This window comes from Gopherus evgoodei, chromosome 5, assembly GCF_007399415.2.
Source record: "Gopherus evgoodei ecotype Sinaloan lineage chromosome 5, rGopEvg1_v1.p, whole genome shotgun sequence".
Lineage (NCBI taxonomy): Eukaryota > Metazoa > Chordata > Testudines > Testudinidae > Gopherus > Gopherus evgoodei.
In genome coordinates this window covers 119038886-119056747 of record NC_044326.1, presented here as the reverse complement: position 1 = coordinate 119056747, position 17862 = coordinate 119038886, and the positions used below count along the sequence as shown (strand labels likewise).

General features: G+C 41.7%; 1 protein-coding gene and 1 long non-coding RNA gene across 5 annotated transcripts in view; one reads left to right on the top strand and one right to left on the bottom strand.

Annotated features, from left to right (window-relative positions):
- BMPR1B (bone morphogenetic protein receptor type 1B) overlaps nucleotides 1-13733 on the top strand; it is a 372705-nt gene extending 358972 nt beyond the window's left edge. For all 4 annotated transcript variants that reach the window (XM_030564804.1, XM_030564807.1, XM_030564805.1 and 1 more), the window contains 7 exons: nucleotides 4620-4716; nucleotides 5467-5605; nucleotides 10457-10649; nucleotides 11065-11362; nucleotides 11627-11802; nucleotides 11897-12027; nucleotides 12249-13733. In XM_030564804.1, the coding sequence (XP_030420664.1) occupies nucleotides 4620-4716; nucleotides 5467-5605; nucleotides 10457-10649; nucleotides 11065-11362; nucleotides 11627-11802; nucleotides 11897-12027; nucleotides 12249-12374 (1160 nt within the window). In that variant the 3' untranslated portion in view covers nucleotides 12375-13733. The remainder of the gene's footprint in view (nucleotides 1-4619; nucleotides 4717-5466; nucleotides 5606-10456; nucleotides 10650-11064; nucleotides 11363-11626; nucleotides 11803-11896; nucleotides 12028-12248) is intronic.
- On the bottom strand, nucleotides 4631-13857 carry LOC115652574. The gene is made up of 5 exons (XR_004000683.1): nucleotides 13745-13857; nucleotides 9176-9297; nucleotides 7222-8348; nucleotides 5528-5602; nucleotides 4631-4792 (listed from the first exon to the last, which is right to left on the bottom strand). It is a non-coding gene; the product is annotated as an uncharacterized LOC115652574 (long non-coding RNA).
- Nucleotides 13858-17862: the final 4005 nt, after the last annotated feature.

The following is a 17862-nucleotide window of genomic DNA, read 5'->3' as shown; positions in this document are numbered from 1 at the left end:
AACAAATATGTCTTTACTGATTTAAAGCCTTTATAAGCAGAAGTGGTGGTGCCACCATGTCTGGCTCCCTGCCTGTAGAGCTACTGATGAATGGGCACAGGAATGATTGGAGGAATGATGATGGGGTCTGATGTGTGCACACAAGTCTCCAAGCCTCAGATTTCACTGCCGTTTTACCCAGATTATATGAATACTGTGAACTGAAAGAAACTGGGGAGGCAGGAGAATCTTCTGTGCATTTGATATGCTGCCTCCACCCGAAACCCATTTTGCTGAGTTTTAAATATACGTTTCAGCAGAGTGCCGTAGATGACAAAGTGAAATGGGGCTGGAGGGAAGCACTAGAACTGTCTGGAAGGCTCTTGAGTATTATTGAAGATATTTTCTAGAGAAACTGTTTCTTCTGTTATCATCTCTCCCTCCCTGTACTGAAGACAACACACTCCTGTGTGGTGTCTAGAAATAACATGACTGTGTATTTTCTTATAAAGTACACTCCTTGCATGCTGGGCAATGGCTAAAACTCCCATTTAGCCAGAGTATGTAGAAGAGCTTCAGTAATGTATTGCTTGTTTGTTAGGTATCCCTCACATAACAACTCACTGCAATCTTCTAAAAAAAATAATAAAATCCTGCTGATTTTCATAACCTCACAGCTTGGCTTGGCTTGAGTTGATAACTTACAAAACATTAGGAAGTCCAGTTCCCAGATCACAAAAAATAGTGCAAATTGGCACCCTTTTCAATCGCAGATGAGAGGCCAAGTTTGAAGACTGAACCACCTGCCTCTCTGCCATTCCCAGGAAATAGCCCCAGCAGGTTTGCACTGAGGCAGACAGAGAAGTTTGCATGGCTGCTTTGTATGCAGCACCTGTTCTGTGGACAAAAGGAGGACTTCAGTGTCCAGGGGAAGTCAGTCTGGCACCTTTCACCAGCCTAAATTGTATCGTAGAAAGATAGGGCTGGAAGGGACCTTGTGAGATGCCTCCTGTGCTCAGGCAGGACCAAGTAAACCTAGATCATCCTTGGCAGGTGTTTGTCCAACCTGTTCTTAAAAACCTGCGGTGAGGGGGATTCCACATCTTGCTTTGAAAGGCAGTTTCAGAGCTTCACTACCCTTATAGTTATAAATGTTTTCCTAATATCGAACCTTAATCTCCCTTGCAGCAGATTAAGCTCATCACTTCTTGTCCTACTTTCAGTGGACACAGAGAACAATGATCACCATCCTCTTTTTAAGAGCCCTTAACGTATTTGAAGACTGTTATCAGATCTCCCATTAGTCTTCTTTTTTCAAGGTTAAATATGCCCAGTTTTTTTAACCTTCACTCCTAGGTCAGGTTTTCTAAACCATTTATCATTCTTGTTGCTCTCCTCTGGACTCTTTGCAATTCATCCGCATCTTAAGTGTGGCACCCAGAACTGGACACAGTACTCCAGCTGCAGCCCACCAGTGCCGAGTAGAGCGGGACAGTTACCTCCCACGTCTTATATACACCACAAAATGACATTAGGCTTTTTCACAACTGCATCACATTATTGACTCATATTTAATTTCTGATCCACAGTAACCCCAGATTCTTTTTAGCAATACTACCACATAGCCAGTTATTCCCCATTTTGCAGTTGTGCATTAGATGTTTCCTTTCTAAGTGAAGTACTTTGCACTTGTCTTTATTGAATTTCTTTTAGACTAAATCCTCACTATGTCAGGGTTGTTTTGAATTCTAATTGTGCCCTCCAAAGTGCTCACATCCCATCCCAGCTTGGTGTCCTCCACAAATGTTATAAGTGTACTCCCCACTTCATTATCCAACTCATTAATGAAAATATTGAATAGTATCAGACCCAGGATTGACCCTGTGGGACATCGCTAAAAAATAAAGATTTTTTAAGCATTTTTTCTTTACATTTTGATGAACATACATTAACTGGTTTCCAAAACCCCCAAATGAGCAAACAAGCAAAATCCCGGCAGAGTAATTTAAAAACATGTTTGAATTCCGGGCAGATAAGTCACTCATTTGCCATCATTATTGCCTTGCATAACATGTTGGTAAACATGAAGGACTCCAGAAAGATGTTTTGCCTTCCTTTAGTCTTAGGGCCAATTTCATGCCTACTGTGTGCCTGGTGCATCTTTAATAAAGCCTTGTGTAATATTGTTTTAGAAACAACCTTCTGATCTAAGGTAATAACTTTCATCGCTGTAACTAGTTCAGCCTCCCTCACTTTTGTAGGCTAAAATGCAGAACTTGTCTTTCACACCTAAATTCCCTTTTATCTTTAAGGGCTTTCTGGGATTTTTTTTTCCTCCCACACAAATGCCTTTGATCACAGAAAAATGTAAATCAGAATTTTCAAGTGTGACTTTCTAAAGTTGGGGCCATTATAAAGGGCCTTATCTTAAGAGTTGCAGAGCACTTGCACTTTTAACTTCTGTAAAAGTTGAGGATGCTCAGCACTTTTATGCAAGTGCCTAAATAGGGATTTTAGGTGGCTGACTTTGGGTACCCAAGTTTGGAAATGTTGGCCACAGTGTATAGAAATCTAGCCACTCTTCTTTGCCGAATCATCTTCAGAGTTCTTTATTCCATTTTATTAGTATACAGTTTTATACACACACATAATCCATTTATAATATTAAAGAAGAGGGAGTTTAACTGTGAGCTCATTACAGTTTCTGATGGGTGTAACTCCATTTACCTGAATAGAGTCACTTCTTGGTTTACTCTGGTGTACACAAGATCAGAACTGAGCCCTGTATGTGTGGCACTCAACACTCGTTGTGCTAAAGAAGCACAAAACGGCTAGCCCAGTTTTTATTGTAGCATGTTCTATGAAACCAGAAACCTCTTGCTGCAAACGTATTTCCATATTCTCCAGAGTATAAAGAATTGTCCCCCTATAGTCTGCATACTCTGTTTAGCCTCTCCTGGGCTAATAGGCAGTGACATCTTAACCTGTTACAAACCACATTTTAGAAGGGAAATGACTGGCAGACATAGATTGCTAATAAACCATGAAATAGAATCTTGGCCCCCTGAACTGTCACCTCTTTCACAGAGAGAACTGGACTCCCCAATGGGTTCTCAGTTTCAGCTCCCGGCACACTTAGAGTGACAGTCCAGGTAGAAACTTGCCGCTCTGATGAGAATGATGCGCTCTAGTTTTTTCCTGATAGGCCCTGTGTCAGTGTCTCCTTTCAAAGGCGATGGCCATGGCTTGAATGTTTACATTGTTAATGCTCCAGGAGCAGGTAATGTCAGGTTAAAACATGACCAATGTGCTCACAAGGCAGATAATGGTAGGTAATCTCTGTTCATGATGGGAAGGGGAGAGAAGGAAATAGTTGGAAGCAAAGATGGGAGAGGGAACTGGATCTTTAATATAAAAGTGCATGACAGTAAGCCAAGATTCCCCTGGGATCCTCCTTGTCTCGTTACCCTAATAAATCTGAAACATAATAGTGTTATTCCAGGATGAGTCAATAAGGATAGCATTCTCACAGTTTAGTGCGTGTTCAACATTTGTGCGGAAGATGCAAGACAATCAGATGTGAGGGTTTCAGAAAACCTCATCTTTATCTGCAGGCTGGGAGTGGGGAGTGTGCTAATGTATCATAGTTTTGAGAGACTGTAGTTTTAAAAGAAGATGGTGCAGGATTTCTTCAGTTTTCAGCATGAGAATATGCACGACGGTCCAACACATGTTCGGAATGAGGATACAAATTTAGGGATGACAGCTAAATTTTAGAGCAGAAAATGAGTATAGCGTGCAAGGATTAATCCGAACTTTTCAGTTATTTTTATATAATCACAATTCTTACACATTGCTTGGCAATGTTGCATTTTCAAGCGGTTTTAAAGAATGGCTCATCTGCAATGACACATTTTTCCACAAATGCAAGAATAAAAAACAAATAATTTTCCCTGCTCGAGTGCTGTGAGAGAGATCCTTAAATTGATGTAAATATAACTTTAAGGACTTTAGCACTATGCTGTAGCAGGGATTAGACATCCCTTGTATATCTTCTCTGCTAAGATAGATACAGTTGGGTATATTAATTGCTTTTGTTAAGACTCTCATAGTTTTCTGAAATTAATAAAAGTTAATTAAGATAAAGAGGCACCTAGCTGTGTCCTAGCTGACAAGATATGTACGATACAGGACTATAAATTCCAGGTTTGAGGTGGTGAGGGTTAGTGGATTGGTCATGAAGGGCTAAATACTCCCTTGCAAACTCAGTCAAAAGCGCTAGTGTTACCAGTGAGTGCTTTGTCTGAGTAAAGGCTGCAGGATCAGTCAAGCCCTCGATTGCTGTTCCATGTGCTGCGTTTGCCCTGTTCGATGAGAGCTAAAGAAGCAGCATATAAAATGGCTCTGAAATCAAGTGATACATTACACAATGTTTCAGTAGAAAAGAAAGGGAACAATTCTGTTGCTTAATATATTTATACATTCTTGTATGTCTTTTTGCATGTGGAACTAAACCCAGGAAGGCAGAATGTATTTTACACCCAACCTAATGTGAAAGACATCTCAGGTGTGAGAGAGTAGTGTTGACTTCTAAGACAAAAATACAGCCATTGTATAAAGCTTTTTTTCTTTTTAACCAGATTTTGTTGAAGGAAACATTCACCATAAGGCCTTGCTGATCTCAGTGACAGTTTGCAGTATACTCCTGGTACTTATAATCATATTCTGTTACTTCAGGTAAGTTGGAAGTATTTAAACTTTGCTTCAGATTTCTTCCCAACATCACTTTCCTCCCCCCCTCCCAGCTTATGAACTGTAAAATTAAAAAATTAACAGGAGAGAACTGAAGAACAATTAAAAAAAACTTTGTTTATATTATAGGGAAAAACTGTGTATTTTGCTAATGTTAAAATCACAAAGGCATCAATATAATGCCTATAATATAGTTGGTCTTTTGTATAGCATCCTTCATAGAAAGTATGTCCTAAAAAGCTTTCCAGTGGGAAACAACACAAAGTAGTATACAGTGAAAATGAAAGAAAAGTAAATAAAGCTCATAAGCCTATTAACACAGTGCACACAAGGTTGCACACAAATTCACAAAAAGAGGGAGATAGATCAGAAGGCATGGACAAATTCATAAAAATGCCTTTATTTGGTCATAAAAGACCCACAACATTCATAACAAAAAGGTGAGGTATTTGCTGCATCACTGTTTTTAGGACTATTCTCTCAATTAGGGGTTTAAAGTTGGTACTTGGCTATGCAAAATTATGCTGGATTCCCCAAGCAGGATGATAGTCAGTCCCTTTCGTAGACCTAAAGCAGTCTAATGTTGAGAACAGATCAGAAAACAGACGTTGATGAGTCTAGCACGTAATTGCTGGGAACTTATGCATACTAAAAATTAAATGTGAGTAGTGTTTTCTACATAGAATCCATTCCTCATTGTACTGTCAACTAATTTAATTTTCACTAAAATCATAGGCATAAAAGGCAAGAAACCAGACCTCGTTACAGCATTGGACTTGAACAGGATGAGACTTACATTCCTCCAGGGGAATCCCTGAAAGACTTGATTGAACAGTCTCAGAGCTCAGGAAGTGGGTCTGGGCTCCCTCTGCTGGTAAGAAAGGAATGTAATATTTTAGATTCACACATAACTCTATAAGGCAGGGGTTGGCAACCTTTCAGAAGTGGTGTGCTGAGTCTTCATTTATTCACTCTAATTTAAGGTTTTGGTCCCAGTAGTACATTTTGACCTTTTTAGAAGGTCCCTTTCTATAAGTAAGTCTATAATATATAACTAAACTATTGTTGTATGTAAAGTAAATAAGGTTTTTAAAATGTTTAAGAAGCTTCATTTAAAATTAAATTAAAATGCAGATTCCCCCCGGACCTGTAGCCAGGACCTAGGCAGTGTGAGTGCCACTGAAAATGAGCTTGAGTGCCGCCTTCGGCACAGTGCCATAGGGTTGCCTACCCCTGCTATAAGGCAAAGACACCATCATAAAAATTCAAGGGGATTTATAGGAATTACATTAGTATGTGAAGGAAGAATTAGGTTCTCAGTGTCTGCAGAAATGACAAAGATATCAGTTGGAGAAAAAATACTTCAGAATCAGAGCTCTTTATTTCATGTACCAGGATCTGAATCTGATCTCAGGTACACCAACGTAAATTCAGCTTAACCCCATAGACTTCAATGGAATGTATCTGGATGAGATCAGAATCCGGCCTATGATCTTAGATGTGGTGCTTTTTATAAACACACAGTTACATTTCAAACACTGTTACATCATTTTTAGAGACAGGATGTTTAAATGGAATCCTTTTACACCTTGGCTTCACTTAGCATTAAAAAGCTACACGTAGAATCACTGTATTTTGTGCTATAACAGTCTCGTAGGTTGAAGGTATGATAGTTGAATGGAGTATAACATTCATAAGTTGTCTCAAATATAACGGTGACTGAGACCCAAGAACCAATGTACTAAAGAAGGCTCAGTTTCGGCTAGAAGGTTTATACAGTATTTTAGAGTAAAGCTCATGCCTTTTCCATTCATGATACTTATTTTAAATACTACCTTTTAAATTTTTTTTTCCTTTTCCTTGTCATTTTTCAAATGCATAGCTGAGAAGTTATACATTGGTCCTGTATCTAGTAGCTGCAAAGTCCTGTTTAAAATCATATTCATTAAAATGTTAGCCAAATATGTTTTGAGAAACAGCTGGTTTTCCAAATATCATCATGACCATTGAGGGACAGATAAGCAGAAGAATGAGCTTAGCAATTGATTCCAAAAGTGGTGAAGTCTGTAGTTATTCTTACTGGATATGGGTGTGAGCACCATTGTGTAGATCCAGATCTTCAAGGCAGATCATGGCCATTGCATGAGAGGGGCAATCTCTCAGGTAGCCAAAGGCATTTCCATGGAGGGAGCAGGGAAACAGGACAGAGACTGCAAACTGGATTCTGTATTTATTGGGGATCCAATTCAGAGAGCAGAGTACCAGGGTAAGTGTGTTCACAGCAACCCAGATTGTTAAGCAGATGGGCTGCTGCATTTCGAATCAGGACACAGAATATTACTGTATACTCCATGGTCTTAACACAGCCTTAATGTAGATTTTTGCACTTAGTTTTGTAAGGCTTTTCATGACAGAAATAAAGGGAGAAAAGGAAAGAACCAGTACAGCTGGTTGGAGCAATATGGTTTTTCCAAATGTATTTTTACCTACCTCCCTAATATTTTTTTTTTAAACTGGGCATAGGCTGGGTGAGTTAACCACAGCTCTATCACCATGATCCCATTGGCAGCATGAGCCTCACTCTCTCCAGCAGACTGCACGATCTCCTGCTGAGAGAGCACAGAATTCAGCTGCTGGGGCTCCGTTTGCCCTGCATGTAGCCCTATCTGTACTTCAATAAAGGAGACATTTGTACTCTTTTCTGTCCCAACTGTGTTCTGCCATACCTGGTGGCTTTGTAGTGCCTAGACCAGGTCGTGTTTTCTTTTATAAATCAGGAAATATTCCTCCCTCCCTCCTGCTCCTTTGCCTAACTAAAAAGTCATGAACAGATTTTCCTCCAATAGTGATTTTCTAAGAAAATTATAAGACCGTGAAAACAGGTCCATGATGGAAGTTGCAATGCATTCTTAAAGCTTTTGCTATGATGAACATCATAATATACGTTTGCTGTGTTTGTCAGATAGTTACCTCAGCAATATGCAGCTTAGACGTGCATGGATTGATACTTACTGTCCAAGAGGGGATGCCTATGCCTGTAACAAATATGTACAGCAATGTGTGGTGAAAAACAGTACCCTGCATTTTAAAAGTGTTTATTTCCAGCTTCTTTATTATTTATTTCCAATATAAAACGTTTAAAGTTGTTTCAGAGAATGCAAACCATACTTTTTTTTAGAACTTGTAAAATGCCACCTTATGATAAACAATATTGTCTTTCTTTTGTAGCTCGCTTATTATATTGGATACAAAGGTTACAACAAAGCGAAACCTTTAGCAGGATAGTGTTGTTACTCTGACATTCAACCTTGTTCATTTTCTCTCTCTGATTTATTTGTATTATAATTATATGGTGGTTCTTGGTCATGCCCATATATTTAAGGTAGTGTAAATGTTGCTATTATAGAGTATAAACCACTGTGAGCTGTTGGGTGGGTTTTTTAGGAGATTGTTATCTCTAGCATAAAAGTTTGCTGCAGGTTGTCATTCAACTTCTAAGTCCTGTGGAAGCATTTAAAAAACTTGTAAATAACAGTTCCTACACTGCAAGCTTGGTTGCACAGGCAAATCTCTGCATCCAGGCAGAGCTCTATTTACCTCAGTGGGCCTCCAAGCAGCTGCAAAACAAAAACAAAATTCTATTCAAGCAACAGTGGAAGTGGTTTGTAAATGTTTAGCTCATCCTGTCAGAGAAGAGAAGCAAAATGCCCTATTTCCTTAGCTGACCAATGTCATTGTTTGTGTAGAAAAATACAAATATTGAAAAATTAATGGACTGTTCACTGTTTGTCAAACAATTTAGAATAACAAGCATCTTTTTAAACATCACAAGCCATTTATGAACAGCAAAAGAACTAAATGCATGAAATAAAATAAATTGAACGCAATAAATAGTTTGACCAGCTCTAGCAGGAAGAAACCAATTAAGGTCTTCCATGTAGTATTCTGCCTTTTGAAAACTCGTAACAGAAATGTGATTTTCATTTTCTTAATATAATTTAATAAGGAACTTTTCCTCATTAAATATCATAATTGCATGTGCTTTATGATGCCATTACATATATTTACACAAATTAAGTTACTTGATGTAATTCCATTATTTTTCAGGATGCATTCTTTCAAGTAGGCAAATTGGAAAGCAACAATGCTAAAATTACATTACAAAATGTTAAAGAAAGAGTCCAGTGTAATAGAACTATTTCTGTCATTACTTCAAAGTATAAAGGAGAATAATTCAGTTTAAAAACAACTTACGCTCAATTTCTGTTCTTGGCTTCCACTGGTATAAGTCAGAATAACTGCACTGAAGCCGCCATCTGATGGTGTGATAATACTCAGACTGTAAAAATTCAGCTTACATTTGTATGCAAATCAGAGTTGTTGTTACATAGGTTTGGTTATTTTTTCCATTTTTTAAAATAGTTTAAACATAAACAGACCTTACCTGAGAGGTTTAGAATGCTCCTGTTTTCACATGCATTCAGACTGGAGCTGAACAGTTTCAGTCCTATTCTGCATTATCAAATGGGCCAGCTGCTGGAACCATAAGGAATATGACAGCTTCCACTGAATTCCAATCAATTTCAAAGAAAACAAAAGAGTACCTAATGGTTTTGCTATCCAGTTTTGAATATTTATTTTTAGCAGCCTTGTTTATCAGAATGTTTTGGGAGCACATTGAATTAATGTAACTCATTAAGCATTCAGATGAGAGTTTTGAGTTTTATGTGGGTGAAGGCAAAAATCTAGACTTTTAATTATCTAGAAAATTGTAACTAATGACCAAGGTCTTATTAATGCCTGATGTAGGAAGATGCAGCTGCATTGGACTCAATTAAAATTTACTGAGGCACAAGCAGCTGCTATTTCAATATTCTATTGTACTATCTTGTGACTGGGAAATAGAGGTTGATTAGCTCTATACATGGTCTGTTAGTCTATAAGGTGCCACAGGACGCTGTAACTTTTACCCTGTGAATTTTTAGGATTATATAGCCTCCAGACATGTCTCATTCCTGAAAGGGTAAGTTAGTCTGTATTTGCCCAAGGTGGACTTCTTAGTCATAACAGGTTTTTGTTTAGTGTATGAGCAGTCAGTCTTCCTTAACTCTGCATCTGATCTGTCATCCCCATCAGAGATTACTCTGCAATGCTGTTGGCTGCACTAAACTTCTGGTATATGTCAACTGGTGCTTTGAATCTAGCTTTTATTCAGAGTGAAGCTACTTGATGTCAGTGCACAAACTCTTGCACTTTAACTAAAAACTTGTGGCTGACATTCTGAAAACCCCTGTCTTGATTCTTAAAGGTGCTGAGCATCTGTTGTCTAAGAGCTGCTGGGTACACAGCATTTTGGAAAATCAGGGTGGTTCCTAGAGCTGGTTGGGAATTTTCTGTCCCCGTTTTTTCAAAAGTAAATGTAGTTTCCTTTGGAAAATGTTGATTTTGCCAAAATTTTTCAGTTTTCCTGAGGGCTAGACTCCCTGGTTGTACTGTATCTTCCACGATGCACCGGGGGTCTCGCCACTGGCCTACTCATCATGGGAGCCCCCTGATGCATTGTGGAAGAGGGAGCTTGCCTGGGGAGCCAGGCCCCTAGAGGAAAACAGGAGCATCTCAGATAGCTACAGAATAATGGTCCGCTCTGTTGGTTATTTAAATACGGATTTAGGCTTCTGACTTTGTTGTGGAGTATACTTAAACTGCATTTCTTGGGATTTAACAGGTCCAAAGGACTATAGCAAAGCAGATTCAGATGGTGAAACAGATAGGCAAAGGTCGCTATGGAGAAGTTTGGATGGGAAAGTGGCGTGGAGAAAAGGTAGCTGTAAAAGTGTTCTTCACCACTGAGGAGGCCAGCTGGTTCAGAGAGACAGAAATCTATCAGACTGTCCTGATGAGGCATGAAAACATTTTGGGTGAGTGATAAAAGATAGAGATGATACTGCTTTAAGTAACTGGATTTGGGAGGCTGGTATCTGGGTTGCTTGTTTTTTTTTGTTAAAAAAAACTCCAGGTCACTGCATTGACATTTTTAAAATGACACCACATAGAACTGAAAAATAAGACACTGAAGTCATTCTCAGGGTATTTGTTTGTTATGCACTTTGTACAGAGCTCTTTCCCCAGACAATTATGTTCCTAGTGCAACCTTCCCTTGCACAAGCAGTTGTGAGTGCCCTCCCCTCTTGGATACAGATATGGTTCATATCCTTATTAACTGAATACAATAGACAGGATAAAGAAGCTGAACGATCATTTAGAGTTGTGTGTGGTGTTCAAAAGCCCCCAAAAATATAATATTAATCTGAAAATATTTTTCCCTCCTCCCAGGGTTCATTGCTGCGGACATTAAAGGTACAGGGTCTTGGACCCAACTGTATCTTATCACAGACTATCATGAGAATGGCTCCCTGTATGATTATCTGAAATCCACTACCTTAGATTCAAAAGCCATGCTAAAATTGACCTATTCCTCTGTTAGTGGTTTGTGCCACTTGCACACTGAGATCTTCAGTACTCAAGGCAAACCAGCTATTGCCCACCGTGATCTGAAAAGTAAGAACATTCTAGTGAAAAAGAATGGAACCTGCTGTATAGCAGACCTGGGCTTGGCAGTTAAATTTATTAGGTGAGTAAAATTTCTTTGTGTGTGAATTCTTTCCTGATGCCAGGCTTGTGTGCATACTGACTTCTGTATAGCTGTGTTTTGTCCCCCCCCCCCTTCTTCTCCCCTCTCCCTCTTCAATAACACTGCTTTACCATGTGTAAATCCACATATTATGTCACATCTAGAACTGGTGTCTATATTTAATTATTATTTATGCATTGTCTGGCTTGAGCTTGACAGAGCTTGGTTCTGCATTTGAGTGCTTCACTCTTTTTTTCCTTTTAGTGATACAAATGAGGTGGACATACCACCAAACACCAGGGTAGGAACAAAGCGCTATATGCCTCCTGAAGTGCTGGATGAAAGCTTGAATAGAAATCACTTCCAGTCATACATCATGGCTGATATGTACAGTTTTGGACTCATCCTTTGGGAGGTAACAAGGAGATGTGTGTCAGGAGGTAAATGGCAAACATATGGTTGGTAATTTAGTTCAGTTTAACAACAAAGGAGCCACAGAAATAGGCTTATGACAGCTGAATGTATTTCTTTCAGGAATAGTAGAAGAATACCAGCTTCCATACCATGATCTTGTGCCCACTGACCCCTCCTATGAGGACATGCGGGAGATTGTGTGCATCAAGAAGCTCCGCCCTTCATTCCCCAATAGATGGAGCAGTGATGAGGTAAGAAGAGTATGGGTGTGATCAATCATGTTGAAGGGTGTAGTGTAATCAGTCTTTTTTGGCACTACTCTTCACCCAGCAGTTGGCATAACCAGTTCCAAGATAGGGACTGCACCTGCAGGTAGCCACCTGCAGGTAGCAAACCCAGTGAATTTTAGTGCAGTGCATGCCATGTAACCATAAACCCAGCTGTGAGCCTCTCTTATATTTCCTTTCCACAGTGCCTAAGACAAATGGGAAAACTCATGACAGAGTGCTGGGCTCACAACCCTGCTTCTCGACTGACAGCCCTGAGAGTGAAGAAAACACTTGCCAAAATGTCAGAGTCACAGGACATTAAACTCTGATTCTTTGAGGAGAGGAGAGAAGGCTCATCCACTCCCTGTCTGAATGGGGAAAATACCATACCATTTCAAGATTCTGCATGTTGCTTTCTGTGAAAGCCCATTATTTTTTGATTGTTTAAAAGAACCTACTGCTTTAAATTTTATGCAAGGAAGGAACTTCTTTCATGAATAAAAAGATTTGCACTCCCAAATAGCCTTGCTGACTGAAAAATATTAAGAATTCTCAGAGAGTCACTTGTTCAGATTAGTTTAGTTTAAATTGTTACAGATGCTGTTTTGATGGGAGTCTGAAGAAATTGTGTTCTTTTTTGGGAACCAGTGCCTTAACACAACTGTTTGTTCTGTATTTACAGGTTTTGTAACATTCCCAAAATAAAATGGTTCTGTCGCCCTTCAAACATTATTCCAATTTTTTTACATAAACCTGTTTTGTAAAACAAAGGGTCTAGGCTCTGGGAGGCGGGGGGGGGGTTTCCAATACATTTGACTGCAGAGTTGGGGGGTGCAGGGGACCGCTGGTTGCCCCAGGACTGGCCTGGGCAGACTCACTGCAGAAAGGCCCACAGTGTGGAAGGACATATTTTCCATGCCTTTCTCCATGCAGGAGAACCAGCCAGGCCATCAGTTACCCAGGGACAGGGTTTTGGCCATTTTCTGTGCAGACAGCATTTTGAGAGAGACTCCATTTTCCTGGTCAAGTGAGGGTTCTGCCCCCTCCCTAACCTGGCACCAAGCACTGGGGAGAGGGGCCACCCCCATTATTGCTAGTGCTTGAGCCCCTATAAGCTTCTGCCCCTGCCATGATAGTCCAGAATCTTTTCTTTATTGGAGTCATTCTGGTGCACTGTGGGATAGTGTGGCTGCAAAGCGACAGTAACACCTCAGAGTGCTTATTGTATTGGCAAAGAGTGGACCAAAAGAACACTTTTCCTCATTTATGGAGAACACTATGCACACAATCACACAAGCTGAACTAAATGGGGGATGCCCAGAGCTGTTGCATCACTGAGCCAGCCCTGCTAGCTACTTAAACCAATATGGCCCCTGAAGTATGCCAGCTACTGCTAAGTACTGCCACAGAGAGGGGCAGTTGGGGTGCTCTCTCTCTTAGGTGCGCCCTTTCAAGTCCCTGACTGCATCCCTCCCACCCCCCGTTAAACAATCATTTACAATATATTTCATTCTTGCACTATGCATGCTGGAGGGCCCCCGAGTCAGATAGCTCCGTCTACGTCCCCCTAAAGTTCTCGGCCCCGCCAGGCTCTAGCTTTTTTGTCCACCCTTGCAGCTCGCACAGCGGGTGGCAGAAAGCCCCCCCCAAGGTAGGCAGGACGCCGCACCCTAGTCCTGCCCCTTCGCCTCACACTCACCGTTCCGACTGCCCGTGGCGGGGGAGGATGGTGGAGCCGGGCCCGGGCAGGCGGCGGGACACGCTACTCCGACCTCTGGGTTGCTCTGGATGCTGGAACAGCCGCCGCTCTCTCGCGCGTGAGCCGCTTCCGGCTTTATAGCCCCGCCGTGGCGTCCCCAGCCAATGGGAACGCTGTTCCCAAATGCGCTGTGCAGCCCGCCAGGTGGCGCCGAGTCCTGATTGGTGTGCGGGACGCGGACTAGGGTTGGGCGGCCCTGCAGCGGGCGTCTCCCCGCACAACAGCGAGCAGCTTGTTGTTGCCCGTGCTCAATGTGCATTATTACTCCACTAACCCCGTCCCTCCGCCCAGCCAAGTGCTGAAGGGGCACAGACACCCATCCCCCAAAAAGCTGACAGAGAAATAAGCATGCATGGGGCACAGGTCTTAGGCCAGTAACAAGTAACCCTCTGTCACATTTATTACCACCTTTACCCATGCACTTGTATAATACAGACCATATTGAAAGTAGACCCATGACAACTCCCTTCTCATGTGACACCACAATGCAGAAAAGGGTACACTTAGCTCTGGGGAATTGCACCGGAGACAAATATGGAAGGGGGTTGTGTGTGAGAGAAAAGCTTATTAAGTTAACTAGGGACCAATGCCTGCACAAACACTGATTGAGCCCCTTGGTCAGGTGGCATCTCACTTCCCCCTGTCCACTCTTTAAGGCAGTCTTTGCTATGGAGCCACCCTCTGACACTACCACCCTCTAGTTACTGGACCAGAAGAGCTAGGTACACGCCACCCCCCCCCCCCACAGTGCACAGCCTGTGCAACTCAACACTTTCCCAAATAAACTGTACACAGGGGTTTGTCATATTCAACTCAGGCCCATCACTTGACCACAGGCACTGAGATTAGTGACAATGGGAATCAATTTATTATCAAAGAGCAATGTAGTAAGAATAGTAGAAACAAGTCAAACTGCAGGATGAAGGGGTGTCTTCTGTATACTCCCGAAATTCATTGTCTTTACTCTAAGGCAAGATAATCCCCCACAGCTTGTTTTCACCTGCTTGCTCCTTTTCTGTTGACATCACATCTCTTTATTAACAGTTGACTAAACAAGCATGCATTCTGATATTTTACAATGCTCCATTTACAGCCCAACAGAGAGAGAGACTTTGCAGAGTTTAAACACATTTTCTGTATATATACACACCTAACTCCTCACATAGTATCTGTACACCATTTGACAACACTATTAATGACTAGCAAGTCCACTGCTTTCAGATGATTCCTCACCTGGGATTCTTTGGGAGATCCAGAATGTTCATAGCAGATTCAGGAGATTTTTGTAACCACGCTGCATCCCCTTGCCAGTTGCCATTAAAATATTAATATATAGAGATACACCTATCTCATAGAGCTGTAAGGGACCCTGAAAGGTCATTGAGTCCAGCCCTCTGCCTTCACTAGCAGGACCAAGTACTGATTTTGCCCCAGATCCCCAAGTGGCCCCCTCAAGGATTGAACTCACAACCCTGGGTTTAGCAGACCAATGCTCAAATCACTGAGCTATCCCTCCCCCTCATAAAGAGGCAGCAATGAGTCAACGCAGGGATTTGTGATAAGCCCTTTGTTAACCCATCAAACAAATAACCCACTGGTCTCAGGAGGTGGGTTGCAGAGGCCCTGGGATGGCTCTGGTTGTAAGCAGAAGGCAGGCCAGTCTGAGCGCCCAGGCTGCATAAAGGAGGTAAGCTACATTCTGCCATAGTACTGCTGACCGTTGACATAAGCAGATAGGTCATTTGTCAAAAATCCAAATATATTTGTATTTTGCCCTGGAAGAAGTTACAGAAGTTCCTTCAGGGGCCAGTACCTGGAATGCTAGTATCCAAAAGAAGGAGAATGAAAGGTTTGGAACAAGTGGAAGGACTGGGACAAACTGATGCACTGGATTTTAGTGACATGTGAAAAAAGTTTTATAACTTGTAAAATCATCCTACAAATGCTGCTAGCATGACATTTTGGGAGCAAACCCTCTGCAAATGGTGAGTTTAACAATGCCTCATGAAATGGCTTCCCGGAAACTGCTATCTGACACGTTTTGGGTGCAGTCCAGACCGGTGAGTGGCCATGTCACAACCTCCTCTGTGACGTGGGGTGCCTCACAATGCCTTGCTGCTGTGGCTCCTGAACAAGGCCACTCACAAACAGCCAAAAGACCTGCAAGTCACACTCTGAGCATCTTTGTATCGCCATGGCCCTGGTCCAGCAATTCTGACTCCGGTGGCCTGTTAGTGAACAGCGGCTCCGCTCTGGCTTCTGGCAGCTTTGACTACTATGTGCACGGTGACTCCGACTCACTCCCGGTCCCGGATTTCCCCACAGAAAAGTCTGTTTCGCTCTGTCCAGATATATTTGGTCCGTCACCTCTGTGAGGGCATCGAGCTACAACACCTTACATGGAGTTCACCACACAATTCACAATGCTAGATGAATTGTGATTGAAGAACAAAACAAGTTCATTTAATTACAAAGAGATTTTAAGAAGGTACAAGTTATAGTCAGAAATGGTTACAAGACAAACAAACATAACAATTTCTAGTACTCAAAGTAGGCATAGTTCAAGGTGAAATTCTTACTGCAGGTTTTCAGTAGCTTTGCCGACCAAGTTCCAGGACACAATCTGCTCCCAAAGTCCAACAGCTGTTTTCTTTTGTCCTCTGAGGTGAAAGAGAGAGATAGACAAGAAGAGATCATTTGAGATGTTTTTGCCCCTTTTATAGTTTAGCCACCCTTGGAAAACCATTGTCCTGAGCGTGAAGCCCTAGTTAAAAGCTCTTTCCAGCTGAGAGCAAGGAGACACAGAGTCTTGCATGGGAGAGGATTCATGCTGTCGTTTGCTAAGATCACATCTGCACGTTCCTGCCCTGCTTCCTTGCCAAAGAATCGCCGCTTGATAGGTGATGACACCTGGCTAGGATGTCAACTTGTCTTTTGTGTTTGAGGAACAGGTGTACCCAGATGTGTCCAGTAAACACATAGTATTGATTTTGGCTTATGTTCATAACTTTACATGTAATGTTGCTACATGCATTTTACCGTGACATTAATGACCAGTAAGTTTTACTTTTCACATTTTACCTCAAGCAGGCATTTTTTGTACAAAGATTTTCACAATTGTGTGTCAGGTGTGAATACAGGGGTGCGTTCTGTCACGGTATCTTATTGAACTTTTCAGCCTTTACTATGCCATCATTGACTTTCCGCAATAAACCTGATTGATATTGGTTATTATGGCTGTCCTATGTATTTCATAACAAACCAAAGCATAGCCAAGTATGCAATGCTATAATTTATCAACAGTGCCCACGAGCCACAAAGGCGGTTAATTACAGGCAGGTTCCTTCTTTAAAAAGCTCATCCTGGATAGACTAGACCCTGGCACCTCTTAAAGAATCCAGAGAGACTCTAGCACTTTGGCCTTAAATGGTGGGTACATGCACTGCTGAAGTAAACCCAGTCTTTGCTCCTCCCCATCCCCTTACCCTTACATAAGGGCAGCCCTCTCCTCTGGCATTTGATACCGCTTTGAATGGGAGGAGATATGCCTTGGTCTCAGCATCTCTCTTCATGCAGAATTATTTCTGTGAATTAAAAAATGTCCCCAAAAGTATGGAAATACTGACAGGGTTACAAACATATTGTGACAATTCAGCAAAACCCCCTGGTCCCTGATTAGAGAGACTTGGCTATACAGTGGACAATGGTGCTCTGATTAGACCCCGGTGAAACCAGAATGACCCAATGGGGAGAGACGGGGTAGGGGGATATCAAGATCAAAATCCAGTCTGAAGTGGAGTCAGCGGGGTTACACAGACAGAATCAAAAGCAGAATCCAGCCCAGAGTCAAACAGCTGCTGGGCTTTCTGAGAGAGCAACACATCATTGCATCCCTTTAACCCTTTCTGCTCTAGTGACTCCAGCAGTAATACCATCCAGGCGGGCTGTGCTCTTCTGGTGATGTGACTCCTACTCCCCTGGAACTGTAGGATGCTGAGCTGAGAGCAGCAATGAGAGAGAGACAAAGAGTTAAAAAGGGGGTGGGGGAGGACAGACAC